The sequence below is a fragment of the Lasioglossum baleicum genome, chromosome 16 (assembly GCF_051020765.1).
Source record: "Lasioglossum baleicum chromosome 16, iyLasBale1, whole genome shotgun sequence".
In the NCBI taxonomy this organism is placed as follows: domain Eukaryota; kingdom Metazoa; phylum Arthropoda; class Insecta; order Hymenoptera; family Halictidae; genus Lasioglossum; species Lasioglossum baleicum.
In genome coordinates, this window is record NC_134944.1 from 7740657 (window position 1) to 7759327 (window position 18671).

The window sequence follows — 18671 nt, forward strand, 5'->3', positions numbered from 1 at the left end:
ACAACCCCATCACACAATGGAACACTGAATTCATTAATATTCACCATCTACGAACCTAATCTCGATCAGACAAGTTCCCGAACATTTTTGCACAAAATCTTCGAATTCCAAGGTTATTTCAAGGACGTGTGCCGAACTTGTTCTTTTTCTGTGCTTTCATCGTATCGAAACACACATATGGAATTCCATTGAAAAAAACCACGAGGTCATTTTGAAATAATCTTTAAAAAATGAAGATAGAATTTTTTTATTTAAATCAAATTGTTTTTAATCAAATTTCTCAGTCATGAATTAACATTTAAAGGATCAATCTCCAAGCAAATATGCCATTCCATTTAAAGAACACTTTGTGATCTCGAACAAATTAATATTTTTTGTCACAAAATCACTTCTTCGTTTTCCTAAAATTTCTCAGTCACGGAATAATGTTTAAAGGTTCAATATCCACACAAAAATGACATACCATGTAAAGAACACGAGGTGACCTTGAAATAACCTTGAAAAATGAGCTTTTTTTGTCAAAATCTTTTGTAAAACTTCTCAGTCACGAAATAATATTTAAAGGATCAATCTCTCCAAGCAAATATGACATTCCATTTAAAGAACACGAGGTGACCTTGAAATAACCTTTAAAAAAAATAAAGACAGAATGTTTTCGTCAAAATCAAATTTTTTTTGTAACATTTCTCAGTCACGAGATAACGTTTAAAGGATCAACATCCAAACAAATACAATATTCAATTGAAAGAACACTTGAGGACACAAATTTCAAGAAAAAATTAACATTTTTGTCACAAAAACAAACTTTTTTGTGCAATTTCTCAGTCACGAAATAACATTTGAAGGATCTTCTGCAATATTCTGAATCCATATTTGCAAAGAGCAGCCCCCGCGAGCCAGAGAGTCGATTAAAATTGTTACAGAGGTTTCTCTTTTTCGGAGTTAGTAAGAATTCGCGAATTCGGTCAGTCGGTGGTAGCAGCGCTGGAGGGGTTCGGTAAGACACGGTGTGCAGCCCGTGCTGCAATTAACCGTCGGAATTGGAAACTAGGATCGTTGCAGCCCGCCGCGGTCGACAGCTCTGTTGCGGAGATTAATTTCGTTGCGTTTTCCAGGCGGCCGTGCTGAAGTACGAGAACAACGTGATGAACATCAGGCAGTTCAACTGCTCGCCGCACCCCTACTGGTTGCCGAATTTCATGGATGTATTCACGTGGTCCTTACCGTTTGTCGGTGAAAAAGGTAAGTGAACGATGGACCCGACCCTCGTGAGGTTTTTCCTTCAGGTGTCGAATAACCCTCTCTTTCAGATATAATAATCACGTCTGTCCCACAGAACATCGTTTACCACGGATTTTTATTCGTTTCGTTTTCTGTTGATTGAACCGACGATCGAAATTAAAGAAACGCGATGTCGTTACCAACGATGTTCAATCCGCTGTAACTTCTTCAAGAAAAATGCTACGACGATCTACCTGTGCTCATTTCAAAGCGTAGAACCTCTACTTTCATCCCCTGAAACTATATTTCCCCCATCATCCCTCTGTATCAAACCAGGCAAGAAATAATGACAAGGGGGTTGCCCCAAATATTTAAAATTAGTTCAAATATTTCTGCGGGGGTTAGAAAATTTTTGCTGGGGGACTCTAACCACCGCGAACTCGAAGATCAAAGTCTCCTTTTTGAAATTTCCTGTACGATTTTTTCCATCCGATTTTTCTCGATTTTTCTCCCTGTCGATAAATGCAGCGTCCCCTAAAATTATGAAGCTAGGCGAGGGTGGTAGAGGATTTTCTCATTGAAACGAGCCGTGTTGGTTCGTGGTACGATTTCCCTCGTGGAAGTTACACCGGCTGGAACATCGTGTTCCGCGATCCGCTTTGATTTTCATCGTCGACGAGCGAGACATGGATCCGTCCGGTGATCGCACGTTCGCGACACAATTAAAGGAGATTAATCGCTGGTTGTTTCCACGTGTCCGCAGTCACGGAGATGTTGGTGAACGTGCTGAACATCTGCTCGGACGACGAGCTGATGAGCGACGGCGACGACGGGCTGGAAGAAGGTAATGTCGAGCATCTCGCCCCGCATATCTACATCTCTCTCCTCTTAATACGATATCGTATATTTCTTGCAGAGTCACTCTTCTTTCTTTCTGTTCGTTTCTATTCGTATTCTCCCTCTCCACGGCTCGGCAATGTCGCGAAGAGCCAGGAGAGGAAAAATCCAGAACAGAAACGATTACTGGTCCCTCTTACATCGTGATCAGAGTGTTCGTTTTTCACGTTATTTTGTGGTGGTGCTTGAACGATTAACAGTTTGGAAACTGTGAGAGCACGCGGTGCGTTCCCGAACGTGTTCTCCGAAACAAGGACAACGGTCCTCGAACTCTCGTTCGCCGAAAGTTTCCGCGGATGTTGACGCGCCTCGCGCCAGCCTTCTCTCGATGATGCATCGGAGTGCATTCCCGTGTTCATTCCGAGTCGATCGCCAAGCGTTTCCGAGTAAACAACGCCGGATGCGTCGCACCGTTGTCAGACACGTGCTGAGAGTCTCAGCCCACGGTTTCACATCTCCAGACACGATTTAAGAGAGGCCACGTTTCACCCTCGGCACCCTGAGGATCCGTTCGGATCGTTTCCGGTCGGGATCGAAGGATCCAACGGGATGGGCCGAGGATCCTCGCGGTACCCTGTGGATCCGTGTCGATCGTTCCGGTGCGGAGCTGTCGATCAAATTGGAGGACCGAACGTGTTTACGCAATGTTGATGAGAATAGTTGAACTAATTTTTAACTTTTATATAATCCCTGTAGAGATTTTGAAGAGGAAATTCCGAGGAACAAAGTTTTAATGTTAGGAATTCACCGGTTCAAAAGTTACGCGTGTTTGAAGTTCAGCGATTTTAAGTGCTTTTGGTAGTAGGAAACTAAACGAATGAATATTAACGGTCTAAAACTATTTTACAAAATTTACAGCTAATCAATGTTAAAATAGAGACTCACATTATCGATATCCGCCACGTTGTGATGTCGGTAAATGATGTGGCAATATGGCGGCGCCCCTAACTCCTCTCCATAGCGCTTAAAGTCGCTCAACTTTAAACACTCGTAACTTTTGAACCAGTAAATTCTTAGTATTAAAACTTGGATTTTTCGAATCTCCCCCTCAAATCTGTGGATATTACATAGAAATAGTTGTCTACGTAAAAACTAAAAATGTACATTCCACGGTTGAAGCAGGAACAATTCTCAAAATTGAAAATTACGTATTTATGATCGCATCAGAGGTGTTTCAATCTCTTTGAATATTGTTTAAATGCTCGTAATGTTAAAGAAAAACATATCGCAGTGTTAGAAAGAGTCTGTAGAAATTTCCAAACTTTCTTCCGATCATGTAGTTAAACAGCGTAGATGAAAATTCAGGTGATCTCGATCGACGAACGATCTATTACGAGGTACAGCTCCGCACTCGGACGACCGACGCGAGAAAAGCAGAAGAAAGGAAAGGCAGACTGCACCCACGCGTGTCTATCCGGGTTTCTATCGAGATATAATCACCCCCAACAACCCCCTCGCGCAAAGAATAATCACTTTTGCTACGGCCGCACCTCTTTCGAAATTTCACCTTTGTCTCGCTCTCCCCCTGCCCACCCCTCTCGACGATGTTCTCTCTCGCTCTCTCTCGACCCGAATAGTATCAAATTTATCAACCCCCTCCGACCCCAACCCCCGACCCCTTTTTCAACATGTATCACCGACCGGGCCGAGAATTCGCGAGATAAACACGCGATCACACGCCTCTATCACTGTTGAGGAAGATTTTGAATTCTGTTTCTGTTTCCATTTTCACCCGCTGCACGGACAGATGGTAAGAAGCGCCACTCGACTCTTCTAATCGTCACATTGTTAAGAGCTTCATTGGTTATCATTCTGATTTCTTTTAGCTGTTTTTATCATAGATAGTGTCTCGGTGTGTCAAAGACTTTTCTCTCTATCTATCTATCTATCTATCTCTATTTGTATATTTATTCAACATGTTTTTACGTTCTTTCTATCTCTCTTTCTCTCTATCTCTGTCACACCTATTCCGTTCTCTTGTCCTTCCTCGAATCGAGGAGCAAAAATGACGAGGATCGACGGTCTCGAAAAGAAATCGCCGCTCGTCTGTTTCTGTCTCAATTTCCTCTTTTATGATTCTCCATTTCTCTCTCTCACTTTCTTTCTCTTACTCTTTAACTGTCTGTCTCTGTTTCTTTATCATTCACTGTCTTTATATCACTATACTATTCATCTTTCCATGGTTCGTCATCAAGGTACGAGAGGATTCTACTTTTTTTTTTCTTAATCTTTTTCTGTATCTAGATATTTCTCTCTCTCTCTATTATGTATATATATATATATAAATATCTTTCTATCTCTGTTCTTCCTCTCTCCTCATTAAATATTGTACGTACATACTGTATATTAAATATATATACTTACCCAAGTATATGTATACTTCGATGGCACACTGCCTGGATTCTTAACGTTGTCACCGGTAGACTCTCATTTTCTGCATCGTTGCGATCATAGTACATGCATAGACATCTGTTTTGTCACCTTCGCTCGGCCCTGTCAAGATGGCGGCCACCCACGCGCTGCGAGAACACAATATACCTACCGAAAAGTGTACATTCCGAAAATAATCGGTGGACTGCGGATTTTATGCATTTATTAAACTAGATAAATATTTAGTGAACCTAAAAATATTGTGTTATATTTATCGAGAAAAGAAATTAATGCGAAGCTTGTATGTCTTGCAGTTAGTGGAGACAATTTTTATTTTGCTTAAAAATCCGCTGGTATTCTAATCTACTCGTGTTGCTATCGCTATAATTAAACTGTGGATGTTCATACAATTTGGCAATCTCGAAATTTTTATTAACCACATCCGGTATTGATGAACAACAAACAAAAATCATGTATTGTATGCAAATAATATTTTCTGAAAATTTCAAACTTCCACAGTTTGATGCAAAAGTGAATTCTTGATCGTCTCCTCGCCGCCATCTTGAATCACGCGAATCTCGCATGCATCGATCGGCCGTAGCTCGATCACGATCCAGGATCGACCTCCGGCCGATCGGGAAACATTCTCGGTGTTAATTAAGGAATAAAAATATTTCTACCCCCTACGCCCTGCCCTCAGCCCCCCATGAAACCCCATAAAGCCCCCACGTCTCTCCGAATTGATTCCGCTCAACTCTCTTTCTTTGTACCATTCTCCGAAATCAGTTTTAAGTCCAATGACCCACTTATTCTCTTCTGTACACCGAACTCTTTCTACTCCACTTCTCCCATAATGCGTAGCGGCCCTCCCCTGCGACGGGGGTGGCTTCTGGACACAGGGGAAGACCCAAATCAAAATTCAATCTAACCCCCTGAACAAAAATTTCGAGGACAGGCCCACATAGAATTTGACAATTTTTCTCCCCCCCCCCCCCCCCCATTACAAACCACTGATCTTTGAAAGAAAATTTTTTTAAGTAGAATGAACCTTAAAGAACACCCCTGTATTTTTTTCTCGATGATTTTTTCTTTCTTTTCGTTGGAACAAAATTTTCTACTCGTCCACGCTCCCGGACGGAGCTTTCCTGAGGAACGTAGCATCTCAATATTGAATTGCAGATTTTAATCACGAAGCTGTGTTAAAAAATAATATTTTTCGTCGGTCAAACGAAGGTCAAACAACATCCCTGTATTTTTCTCTCAACGATGCTTGAAATTAGCTTGAAAAAAGTTGTAAACTCGTTCAATTCTGTCTCACACTGATACAACGATCTGGTCCAATCGTCCTCCCCCTCGTCCCGGAAGCCACGCCCCGAAAGCCACGCCCTCGTGAACCTCTCGAAAAGAAAGATGGGTCTAACACGAGCCGTTAAAGAACATGATAAAGATCGATGTCCTTATTGATCGAGCAAGATCGATCATGATCGCCGAGAGACATAGAGCACAGCCCCCAGCCCCTAGCCCCGCCCCCATAAATCGAAACCACGCCCATTAGCCCCGCCCCGAAAACCAAGAAAGTTGCACTGACTGTCTTTTATCGTACTCCTTCTCTATTATATTTGTATCAATCACACTGGCCTTGGACTCCTCCTATCTCGGCACGACACTATGCTACTACCTCTACTTCTACTACTTCTACTACTTCTACTACTACTACTACCACTACTACTAACTACTACTGTTACAATCTACGACGTCTACTACTACTACTACTACCTACGACGTCTACTACGACTACTACCTACTACGTCTACTACTACTACTAATACTACTACTACTACTACTACTACTACTATTACTACCTACTACTACTATTACTAACTACTACTACTACTACTACTAACTACTACTATCAACTACTACTACTACTACTACCTACTACTACCACCACTCAAAACTCCGTTGTTCGGCATACGCAACCCCCGTAAAGTCGCAGCCAAAGTCGTTGTCCAAAAAAAGAATGGTAAGTCCCCGTGAGAGCCGACGACTTGACGCAAAAGTTTTCTGTCGTTCTTTCTTTCTCTCTCTCTCTCTTTTTCTTTCGTTTTTTTTATTTGTTTCCTTTGTTCTTTGTCTCTTCAAGCCACCAAGTAACCCGTAATATATTCTTTGAGTTTGTCGCCATGTGAACGTGTTCTTGCCGATCCGAGAAGCGTTCGTATCGCGCGCGTGCACTCGCTAGCATCGCGAGGATGCTCGCGTGCGCACGCGCACATCTGACCGCAACTGTTTTTTTGTTTCTCGCCAGTGTTTTCTTGTATTGTTTGCGAGCGCGGTCACGTCGTCGAGGCGGCGGCACCCCGCGATCCTAATTTCATTATAATGACGTTGACATTTCGTCGTCCAGTTCATTCGATCGAGTCTGACCGATTTCGACTTGTACTACTGGACTGCGGATCTACGTGCAGATTTTACTAAAAAAAATTAGCCAGCTTCTCTTGGCGACAGCATTCACCCATCTTCAATTTAGAAATCTTTCAGTGAGATTTGCTTAATCGTCGAAATTCCAAAATCAGATGGCTAGTCCAGCTTTTTCGGAAAATATCGCTGTCCATATTGTGCATGAAGAATTTATAAAATCTGGACTTCCACGCATAATGTATTGTTGATTAGCAATCGATTAGAGTCGAGTCCATCTAATTAAAATGAAAATGGGTGTAGCCCTGTAGTATCTATTTCGAAAGAACTCTAATTTTAATAATTGTTGAAATTCGCAGTCTCAGCTAAAAAATTTCTAACGATTCTGATCGAATTTTGAACCTGAATTGTTCACGCTGTGAGTTCATAAAAGATGGAAGACTGTTCGCTGGGATAATTTCAAGTAGAAAAGTCGTCGATTAGTCCGACAGAACCGCCTCGCGACCGCTGTTCCGCTCTCAAGCCGATAGTTCTCACTTGTTTCTCGTCTGTTCCTGTTTAATTGCGACGTTTGTACACGTACATACAACCAACATAAATGTGCGTCTCCGCGTGCACGTGTACACGACGTCCGTCTATTTGTTCCATCTACTTCTTGTTCCTTTTTACACGCGAGCTCTGCAATTTTGGTTTACATCGCGCGCGATTCATTCGGAGTTGTTTCTCTCTGTTTTACTCCATTCAGTTCGATTTCTTCTTTGCGTTTATTCTTCCCCGTTTTTCTTCTCCCTTGGTTCTGTTTCGTTTACACCTGTCCGCCAACACCTGTTCCTACATCCCTATCTCTGTCGCCCACGCTGACTTCGACTTCGACTTCGTGGAACCACCGAAGTCCTCAAGATAGCGGTAAAACTCGTTCATGATGTGGAATTTCGTTGATAAATAATTGCAATGTTGTTTTGACTCTTCGGTCGTTCCACGTGCCAACACAAATCGCTCTCGTCACCAGCCACCTGTCTCGTCAAGATTATCCATCCCTCTCTTCGATCGACCATCTGACTAAAATTGACGATCCCTCGAGTACACTGGAATTGCCGAATAGAAGTTTTCCCCAGGAAAAAACAGTTCTTTTTAGATTAACCCTATCTGGGTCTGTCTCGACCCGGAGTATCCATCGTCATTCAATTGTTCGACCCCTCGGAGTTAAATTGACACGCTCACTTCCAGTTTAATTAATTGTTTACACTTTGTTATATAAACTGATAATATTCAGTATCCTACTAAATCGTTTCAGTATTTCGTAGAGTTGCGTAAACATAATAATAATGATAGCGAGCGTGTTAAATGAACAGGTATTGTTAATTAAAAAATGAATAAAAGGTCTCGAAAATTTTGAGGTTTTTAGGTCCCAGTTAGGTAATGTGCTCCAGTTAGGGATGCGTTTATTGATCTTTATGGTTGTTCATTCGTCGAAGCATTTGTTGGAATAGGGAAATAATTCTTCTCTCTGATCAAATTTTGATTTCGGTCTGCATTTTCGAGGATTTCGCGCAGATCGTTTGAAAATGCTGGAAGCCTAAACGCGCGGGCGACCGACGGCAATACGTTTCTCCATAAACAACCTCGAAAGGCAAGCGTCGACGGATAATCCGGATGGAACACGGTTAATCTGCCGGCGGTAGCATGCAAGCTGGTCGATTGTTTTAAGCCCTCTCCGTTGCTCTTCTTCTTTCGTCCACTGCCCCCCCCCCTCTCTATCTATCTGTCTTTCTCTATATATCCCCCCCCCCCCCTAGTCTCGATGTCTCTGATCCCCGGGGAACGTGTGCAGATCGATCGAACGCATCGAGTAGCAATGGGATAGAGCACCTTGCAAGTAGAATCCTAACTGATTGCATTCCAACCCCCATAAGTACACCTCGGGGGAAACTTTGAGCCGAAACTCCCCGAATTGCCATAAACAATTTTCAAGCTGATTGCAGAGAACAAGGAATTTTTCAATTTTAAATAATTGTTTGCTATTGAGACCCTTCGGAATTTAGTACATCATGTTTAGTATAAATCTCAATCTGACTTCGGAAAACAAGGAATTGTTCAAAAATTAAAAATTGTAAGCTTCCGAGATGCTTGATAATTTTGTATACTATTTTTAGTATAAATTTCGATCTGACTTTGGAAGCCAAGGAATTGTTCAAGAATTAAAAATTGTAAGCTTCCGAGCTGCTTGGAAATTTAGTACAACATGTTTAGTATAAATTACAATCTGATGTTGGAAATCAAGGGAATTTTTCAATATTTAAAATTGTTTGCTATTGAGACCCTTGAGAATTTAGTACACCATGTTTAGTATAAATCTCGATTCGACTTGGGAAAACAAGGAATTGTTCAAAAATTTTAAATTGTGAGCTTTTCCAACCCTTGGAAATGTAGTGTACCGTATTTAGTATTTTCAATCTGATTTTGGAAAACAAGGAATTTTTCAATATTTGAAATTGTTTGCTCTAGTGAGACTCTTAGAAATTTAAATTTAGTATTTATGTTTAGTATTTTCAACCTGACTTTAAAAACAAGGAATTGTTCAACAATTAAAAATTGTAAGCTTTCTGTAAGCTGCTGATGCTTGAAAAATTTCTACACGATGTCTAGTATTTTTAATCTCCAATTAAGACAATTTTTATTCTGCATAAAGTCTAAAGATTAAATAATTTATGCTAACTTGAAAAATATGAAAAATCCCATTGGTCAATACAGTTTCTCCAGCGTTCTAACCAACGTCGATCCTATCGTTAAAGGAGTCAGTATCGATCCTTCCAAATCAAATTTCGAGGAGTACAGAAATTGGAGAAAGCAATGTAGAGTTTTATTATCGAGTGTTCTCTCTCTCTCTCTCTCTCTCTCTCTCTCTCTGTCTTTCTGGGAGCGCCGTGCGACGTGTCTTTTGTTGGATCGAACCACTTATGGTCGCACGTGAGTAGTCGTTTCGACGGCCAGGAGCGTAGTAGTCAGGGGGCAAAGGAAACAGCCGACAGTCGAGAGCCCCCCTTTCTCTCCACCCCCTCAAACACCCCTGGGACTTGACACCATCCCCTATTTCTGCGTGTATTTTTATTATTTTCCATTTACCTTTTCTTTCGTTGAACTGGACAGGGACCGAGTCACGAGGACCGTCCTACCGTCACTCGTAGCTCTCTTCCGCGTCGCCATTTCCTTCTCTCTCTTTCTCTATTTCTCTCTTACTCTGTCTCTCTCTCTCTCTCTTTTTGTGTTTCCGAGTGGGACCACCCCCGCGAGCCCACGTGACAGAAGCATCTCCGGACAGGACGACATTTCAACCACCCAGCAACCCCTCTCGATCCAACAACCCCTGTCGGCACTGTGCTAACCCTCTTTCAGACCCTGCACGCTTCTCTCTCTTTCTCTCTCTCTTCTCTCTTTCTTCTCTCTTTGTCTATCTATTTATCTGTCTTCCTCTACACGCCCGCGTTCGTGTTAAAGGAGAACCAGGAAATGATTGCCTGCCAACGCTTTCGAATTGGATCAGTGACACCGTTGCAAAATTGGCTTCTAACAATTTTTAATTACAAACAAAAAAGTCTACAACCTTTTTTACGCAACTACAGTGACAAATAAGCATACAAGGATAATCTACGTCGAAAAACACGTCGAAAATTTAGAACAGAGTTTTCTCATACGGGGCTTCGTTTTCGAGAAAATCGAATATTTTTTTATTTATCGGCTTAATCTCTGTACCACGATAAAAAGTAAAAGTACCAGAATAATCTACGTTGGAAACCACGTCGAAACTGTAGAATCAATACTTTTGTACGAACCTTCGTTTTCGAGAAAATCGAACTTTATTAAAAACGCAATTTGTTTATTTATCGTCAGTATCTCAACTACAATAAAAAAGTTAAAATACTGGGATAATCTACATCGAAAACCACGTCGAAAATGTAGAACAAAGTTTTTCCATACGAGCCTTCGTTTTCGTGAAAATCGTGGGTGAATATTGCCTTGTCTGACCATGGCTGTCCGTTTCCCCTTAAAATCGAGGTGACGATTTGAATTCGATTTTCTCGGCAACGAAGGCTCGGATCGAAAAATTGTATTCTCCATTTTCTACGTGGTTTTTAACGTAGAATCTGCTGCGTTAGTTTTTAATCCTTAATTCGAGCGCATAAATGTAAAAATCAACAGTGAAAGACTGTTGGACGGTACTCCTTGAACCCGAACGCCGAACGAAAATGATTCAATCAGCATAAGCTCTGTCGCCACAGCATCATGTGTCACACTACGAGCTCATCTTTCACGAGACCACGTCTGCTCCACAGTGTTTCGTCTACATTATACCTGTCTCTCATTCTCTTTCTCTCTCACTCACTCTTTCTCCGCTCTCTCTCTCTCTCTGTCTCTTTTTCTTCCCTGGATTTGCTTGTGTTCTAATCGTTTCTCAGTTCTCTCCCTTCAACGAACCAGTTCTTTTCTTTCTGTTCGTTAATTATCTTCCCTTTCTTTTCAGTCTGTTTTTTTTTGTCTCTTTCTCTGTCTGTCTTTTCTTTGAGCGATTATGCGAAACCCCTTTTCTTTTTCTCCCAATGATTTATTTATTATCGCGCATGCTAGTGTGAAACGTAGATGTCCTAGGATTATTCTAGACTAATTAACTTGACTCGAGGGATTACCTCGAGCTCGGGGATCATGCGAGGAACAATGCTTTCAATTATCCAAACAAATTCTACATCGAAATTATTTTTGAAGTTCAACAGCGATTTAAAAATAGATTTTTTTTAAATTTTTCTGTTCCTTGACGGATGATCGCGGATCTCTCGCACGATCAACGAGGAAACGTATATTAATCAAAGATTTTTCTTAATCAGTTTTTCCAGGTAGCTTCTATGTAGCGGTGTGTTAATTACCGCGCACTAAATACCCCTTCGAATGTCCGACGTGATGACGGTCTCTCTCTCTCTCTTCCTCTCAATCTTTCTCTCTTCTCATTTCTCCGTCTCTCTATCGAGATTACTTTCCTCAGCGGTTGTGTCTCGACAGCAGCAATGTCGATAATACGAAAGAACGAGACGAGAAGAGAAACAGTACCGCCACGTAGAAAGTAATCACGGAGTTTCCGGTGGCCAGGGCGGTCTGCGCGACTACGCAGATCAAGCGAGCAACAATCTTCTCCGGTTTCACCGAATTACGATACTGAAACCACTTCTGAACACGCAGGACCAATCGATTTTATCAGTTTTGCGGCTTTCTTCCGATATTTTGCGGACGTCAAGCTGCCCGCCATTTTTACCATTTTTCTTTGATGATTAACTACGAAGATTCCGTGGATAGCATTTTAATTTTTATTAGAATGAACATTCACGATCAAGCTATTCTTCATTTTTGCCATTTTAGACCATTTTTCTTTGGTAATTAACTTCGAAGATTTCGTGGATTATATTTTATTTTTAGTAAATACATAGCTTCTCTAGTATTACTGTTTACTAGAATGAGCATTCACGATCAAGCTACTATTTATTTTTGCCATTTTTCTTTGGTGATCATTTTTTGTATTTTATATTTGTTGAATTCTCATTGCTTCTGGTACCCTTGTTTACTAGAACGAACGTTCACGATCAAACTACTGTTCATTTTTGCCATTTTTACCATTTTTTTTTATGATTAACGTCGAAGATTTTGTGGATTATATTTTATTTTTAATAAATACATAGCTACTGGTACCATTGTTTACTAGATTGAACATTCACGATCAATCTACTGTTCATTTTTGCCATTTTTACCATTTTTCTTTGATGATTAACGTCAAATATTTCGTGAATAGCATTTTATCTTTATTAAACACATAGCTTCCAGTATTATTGTTTACTAGAACGTCCCTCCACGAAGCTTCTGTCCATTCTTACCATTTCTCTCCGCTAATTAGTAGACTGCAGATTTTTATTTCATTAATGTATCAATAGAATATTATTAATATATTATTATTAATTGCCAGGTACAGTAGCTACGTAGACATTCATTTCTTTTCCTAATAATTTTATTAGAGTGCAGAACAATACAACAGTATTAACAAACAATTTTTATTTTCCAGTTTTTGATCATCAAATTTGATTCTCTATTTTTGCCAGTGGAATCTTGAATATACTTTTTGGAATCGCAGACCGCCCGTGCCTCTTATTAACGAATTACCTTTTTACGCTTTCAGTGCCGATCGTTGTAACCGACAAAGATCGATGTATCATCCAATTGATCTACCAGTCCAAGTTCGAGGATCTCCGAAATCCACACAGAAACAAATTAACTCGAGAAGACATTTCTTTCTAAAGTCAATTCTAATCTTTTCTGACGACATGCTTTTTAAAATTTCTTCTTTCCAATGAAAAAATATTAGGTTGTTCCAACGCAATGCAAATTCGACCCAGTCTTTCTTGAAGAAAATTGCATTATTAGCAAATACGTATAATAAAACGTTAACGATCACTTGTGTATGCGTTGATTTAACAATATCAATACATTGGAAACTTCTAGGACAACTTAAAAATAAATTCTCAAAACTTATTACTGCCAATATTGTTAGCAAACACTCGATGGCTTCGTCAAAACTTCGAGAAAAATTGTTTTCCGTGGATTTTCCCGGTAAAATCCAGATTTTCTCGGTAGCGGGCGCCATCGCGATTGTTTCTGTGTCAGCGGTTTCCGGCTGGGCGATCGATAAAACTCGTGTTTCGAAATAACTCGGCCCGAAATCCCGGGGAAAATTCGGATTTAACCGGAGCGAAATTCCGAAACGATCTCGTGATTTCCGTCGCGGGGTCTTCGAAATTGGACGGCAAATCCTCTCGATAGCACATCGATCCGCCGATCCGTGAAGCAGAATCAACGACAAAAAAAACATCGATGTGAAATCGAGATGCGATCCCCAACAAACGGGAGCGGGCTGGAAAAACAACCCAGCGCGATTCATATCGAAAGACCTGAAATTCTTCAGCGTTGTTCAAACTTACTGTTATTTGGTAAGGGTGGGCAGCCACCCGGAAATTTTTGACACGTGGGTACCCGGAAATTTTTGGTACCCGAAGTCGAAATCGGGTCGGGGAACCCGAAAATTTATATTGTTCGGAGACTCGAATGTCATAGATTTTGTGATGCCAGAGTATTACTAATTTTTTATTTAATTTCCGAGTAACTGACCCAGACATAACAAATTTTTGGGTCCCTTGTTAATAGACAGAGGATCTTTATGCAAACTAAAAATTTTCTAATAGAAATTTGTATTTTTTCTTAACATGTTTAATAGAGGGAAAATAGCATAACAGTATTTTTAAATTGTTCTAATGTCTTTACTGTTTTAAATTACACCTACTCATTTCTCTCATAAAATGCATAAAATCTACTGTCTACTAATTAATTGTATTAAATTTTTGGGTCCCTTGTTAATAGACAGAGGATCTTTCTGCAAACTAAAAATTTTCTACTTGAATTACAACAAACTTGAGTGAAATAGAAATTTGTATTCTTTCTTAACATGTTTAATAGGTTGAAAATAGTATAACAGTATTTTTAAATTGTTCTAATGTCTTTACTGTTTTAAATTACACCTACTCATTTCTCTCATAAAATGCATAAAATCTGCTGTCTACTAATTAATTGTATTAAATTTTCGGGTCCCTAGTTAATGGACAGCGGATCTTTATACAAAATAAAAATTTTCTACTTGAATTACATCAAACTTGAGTGAAATAGAAATTTGTATTCTTTCTTAACATGTTTAATAGGTTGAAAATAGTATAACAGTATTTTTAAATTGTTCTAATGTCTTTACTCTTTTAAATTACACCTACTCGATTTTGCCATAAACGCATAAAATCCGCTGTCTACTAATTAATCGTAAAAATTTTCTACTTGAATTGCAACAAACTGGAGTGAAATACAGAAATATCTATTCCTTCTTAATCCGTTCAACAGATTGATTCTTTAATCTATACTTAAATTCTTCTAACATTTTCACTGGTTTAAATTACATCACCTCATTCCTGTGATAAATGCATAAAATCCGCTGTTTATTACAATAATTATATTAAATTTCCGAGTACCTGACTCGAATGCAATTTCCGGCCCGCTCCCCGCAGACTAAGATAAGAATAATCAAAAGCAGCGACTCGCAGAAAACGTTCTGCGGAATGTTTCCTGGGAGGACGTTGCGAGAGATCTTTCTGAAACTTTGAACCGCACACGCTTGACTTGAATGCCACTTACGCTGTGCACTCTTTTTCTTGTCTGTTCTATGTGTTCTTTTCTTTACGCCACAATTCTACAACCAACCAACCAACCAACCAACCAATGAACCAACCAACCAACCAACCATCACCAATTCGAAAAAAAAATTTGTGCAATGATTCGCAAAAACCTCCTTCGTCGGACTGTCCGAGCGATCGATTCTGACGTCGATCTCCAATCGAACATGACCGAGCTGAACAAAAAAAAAAAAAAATAATACCAAAAACCATATATGTACATATATGTATATGTATATACATCTGTCCGCCTCTCTCTCTATCTCTTCTCTTCGGCCGCATTGACGCTGCTCTCACATTGTTGGTTACTTCTGTCCTTTTATTCACGTCCACGCTCACCATCGGTAAACCGACCATGGGCACCATGGCCGCCATGGTAACCCGATGGTCACCCGACGGTCTGGTCCGAAAACGACCCCGCCTACCATCGCGTACGGTGAGTTCTTCTCTTGTGTTGACAAAACAAAAACAAAAAACAAAAATATATACGAGACAAAATACGCGCGGGATCTCGACGCGTGGAGGATCCCGACGACGTTCGGGAGACCTAATCCCGATCTATCGATCGCCTCGCGATCGATAACGTTCAGGATTCCGAGTCGCGATAGCGGCTGAACGAGGATTCTTCGATTTTCTGGAATTGCGCACTCTGAGACGGAACCGCGGTGTTTCCATCGGCGGAACCTGTCAGCTTGTTCGATCACTCTGAGAGCGATTAGGCCTCCCAGCCCGGGGCTATCCTCCATGGATCGACACGCAGAACGGAATGGGAGCTAGCCCGCGCCCAACGGTCGCATCATTTTACAAAGGAAATTGCGTTAGAGGACCTTCGGGTGTCAATGTTTTAGCTCGCGTTCGTTTAGTGTTAATTTAGTTTCAATCGGATTTGTTTGCGGAGACAGCCGTTGGGCGGGGCCTCCTATCGCACAGTGGCGGCCATCGAGGAATTTAGTGTAGCTTTAGAACTACAGCGAGTATTCAGATGGAACTCGAGGAGTCCGGAAGGATTTTAGAGTTAACGGTGAATCTACTGAACACTGGAAGCGATTGAACAGTGACCAGATCGGATTTTGTATTTTTATAGTACGGTATGTTTTAGAGTACTGTTTATAGTCACTTTTAGTGCTCAGTAGGTTTATCGTTAATAGACTGCGGATTGCGAAAATAAATTTATTAGCTTCACAAATTAATTCGTGGCGATTAACTAAATTCAATGTGGGATGCTGCAACTCTTTGTTAAAGGATAGGGATTATTTTTAAGAATATATATTTTAATTTGTAAATGAACAACGAATTTATGAAGGTAAAGAGATTAATTAATTTGCACAGCTAATAGGAATATTATTAGAAGCCAAAATAGATTTTTATTGAATTCTTGTTTGTAAATGAACAACGAATTTATGAAGGTAAAGAGACGAATTAATTTGTACTAGTAAAATTATTAGGAGCCGAAATAGATTTTTATTGAAATTCATGTTTCTTAAAATTAATGCGATCAATTTTGCAAGGAGATCCGCAGTCTAATTATTAGATTATAGTTCAATAACATTATTGTGTCTCTATTTTTGTGTCCATCTGCTTCTTTTTTTAATAATCAGAGTAATGATCGATAAAATTTTTTGAAATTTCTGTGGAGCAAGTGAAAATTCTTCGATCGAAGCCACTGTGCAACGTTGCCAAACGAAACCACGCGACACGGCATCGACGCTAGCACATAGGCGTCGCGACGAGAGTGAAACGTCACCAGAGGAGTCTGTTCGCAGTGGCGGCGCCTATGGTCGTCGCAAAGTCACGGAGATCCATCTCTGAAGAACGATCTTTCTCGAGGATCGACGGCTCCGAGCCAACGAGGACGCGATTTCGATCGTAGAGATCATCGTTCGTGATCTCTAACTTTCCTCCTCGATCTTCTCTTGACTCGTTGGCTCGAGCTCTGCTGCGCCTGTTAGAAATGCTGAATGATAGAGCACTCTGGTAGAAGTGTTTTTTATCCAGGGATCGAAACGAACAAATTTTTAATCGACTCCGGAAATTTTTAGAAAATCACTCTTCGGGACTTTTTTAACAAGGAACATATTGTCGTGGAACAGATGTTTTAGTAGTATGAAATTTGTAGAACGTGAAAATTATAGGGCTTCCAAAATAATTGCAGAGATCTCAAAAAAAATGTAGAGCCTTCAACTAAAAATTATAGGTCTTGCAGACAAATTGTAGGCCTTTTAGAAAAATTGTAGGCCTGTCAGAAAAATTGTAGGCCTGTCAGAAAAATTGTAGGGCTCTCAGGAAAATTGTTGGGCTCTCAGGAAAATTGAAGAGCCTTCTACTAGAAATTGTAGAGTCTTCAACTAGAAATTGTAGAGCTTCCAAAAAAATTGTAGGGCTTCCAAAAATATTCTAGGGCTTCCAAAACAATTGTAGAGCTTTCAGAAAAAATATACTCTTCAACTAAAAATTATAGGTCATGCAGAAAAATTGAACAGCCTTCAAATCAAAATTATAGGGCATGCAGAAAAATTGTAGTGTATTCTAAAAAATTGTAGGGCTCTCAGGAAAATTGAAGAGCCTTCTACTAGAAACTGTAGAGCTTCCAAAAAAATTGTAGGGCTTCCAAAAAAATTGTAGGGCTTCCAAAAATATTCTAGGGCTTCCAAAACAATTGTAGGGCTCTCAGAAAAAATGTAGAGACTTCAACTAAAAATTATAGGTGTTGCAGAAAAATTGTAGGGCTTCCAAAACAATTGTAGAGCTCTCAGAAAAAATGTAGAGCCTTGTCAACTGAGAATGGTAGTCAACTAAGAATGGTAGGTCTTACAGAAAAATTGTAGGGCTTTAAGAAAGAATACAGAGCCTTCAACCAAAAATTGTAGGGCTTCCAGTAACATTTTAGAGCTTTCAGAATAATGACAGTGTATCCATAAAAATTGCAGAACCTTCAACAAATAATTGTAGGGCTTCCAAAAAGAATTAGTCGGAGTATATTCGTCGAACAGAATCCCGGTTAGCGACAATTGCGAACTTCTTTAATATCGATGAACAAAATGTCTGTTGCCGCGTTAAACTTTTTCAATATCGATGAACAAAATATCTGTTCCAGCGTTAAACTTTTTCATTTTCAGATTTTTAAAAGTTCTATTCGTACTTTCACTTCCGTGGACAGTTCTGATCGGTAATCAATACTGCAAGTACGTTTTTTAAAAAAGTCCCACGGTCTTTATTTAAAACAGATGCTATGAAAAAGTTCCACAACTCTTTCGATCCCTGTTCTGTTCGAGTTTCGATCGTCGAGGTGTCCTTCCAGGTTCCTTCAGAGGAACTTTTCCTCTTTCTGTCTCTCTCTCTCTCTCTCTCTCTCTCTCTCCATCTCTGTCTTTTTCTCTTTTTCTCTCCTCTACTGGCGGGTTTATAATGTGTTAGTTACGCTCTCCTGTTGCGCGATGGATCTCCGTTTCTCGAGGTCGAACACCT

At 40.1% G+C, this 18671-nt stretch overlaps 1 protein-coding gene across 7 annotated transcripts in view; it reads left to right on the top strand.

Moving 5' to 3' along the window:
* The window catches only part of LOC143216891 (uncharacterized), a 138002-nt gene that overhangs the window by 94777 nt on the left and 24554 nt on the right, over window positions 1–18671 (top strand). For 3 of the 7 annotated variants that reach the window (XM_076440456.1, XM_076440451.1, XM_076440457.1), the window contains 3 exons: window positions 1116–1242; window positions 1985–2065; window positions 6479–6511. In XM_076440456.1, the coding sequence (XP_076296571.1) occupies window positions 1116–1242; window positions 1985–2065; window positions 6479–6511 (241 nt within the window). Of the gene's footprint in view, window positions 1–1115; window positions 1243–1984; window positions 2066–3865; window positions 6338–6478; window positions 6512–18671 lie in introns of those variants that run through there. The other 4 variants (XM_076440452.1, XM_076440453.1, XM_076440455.1 and 1 more) reach the window with 2 other exon arrangements.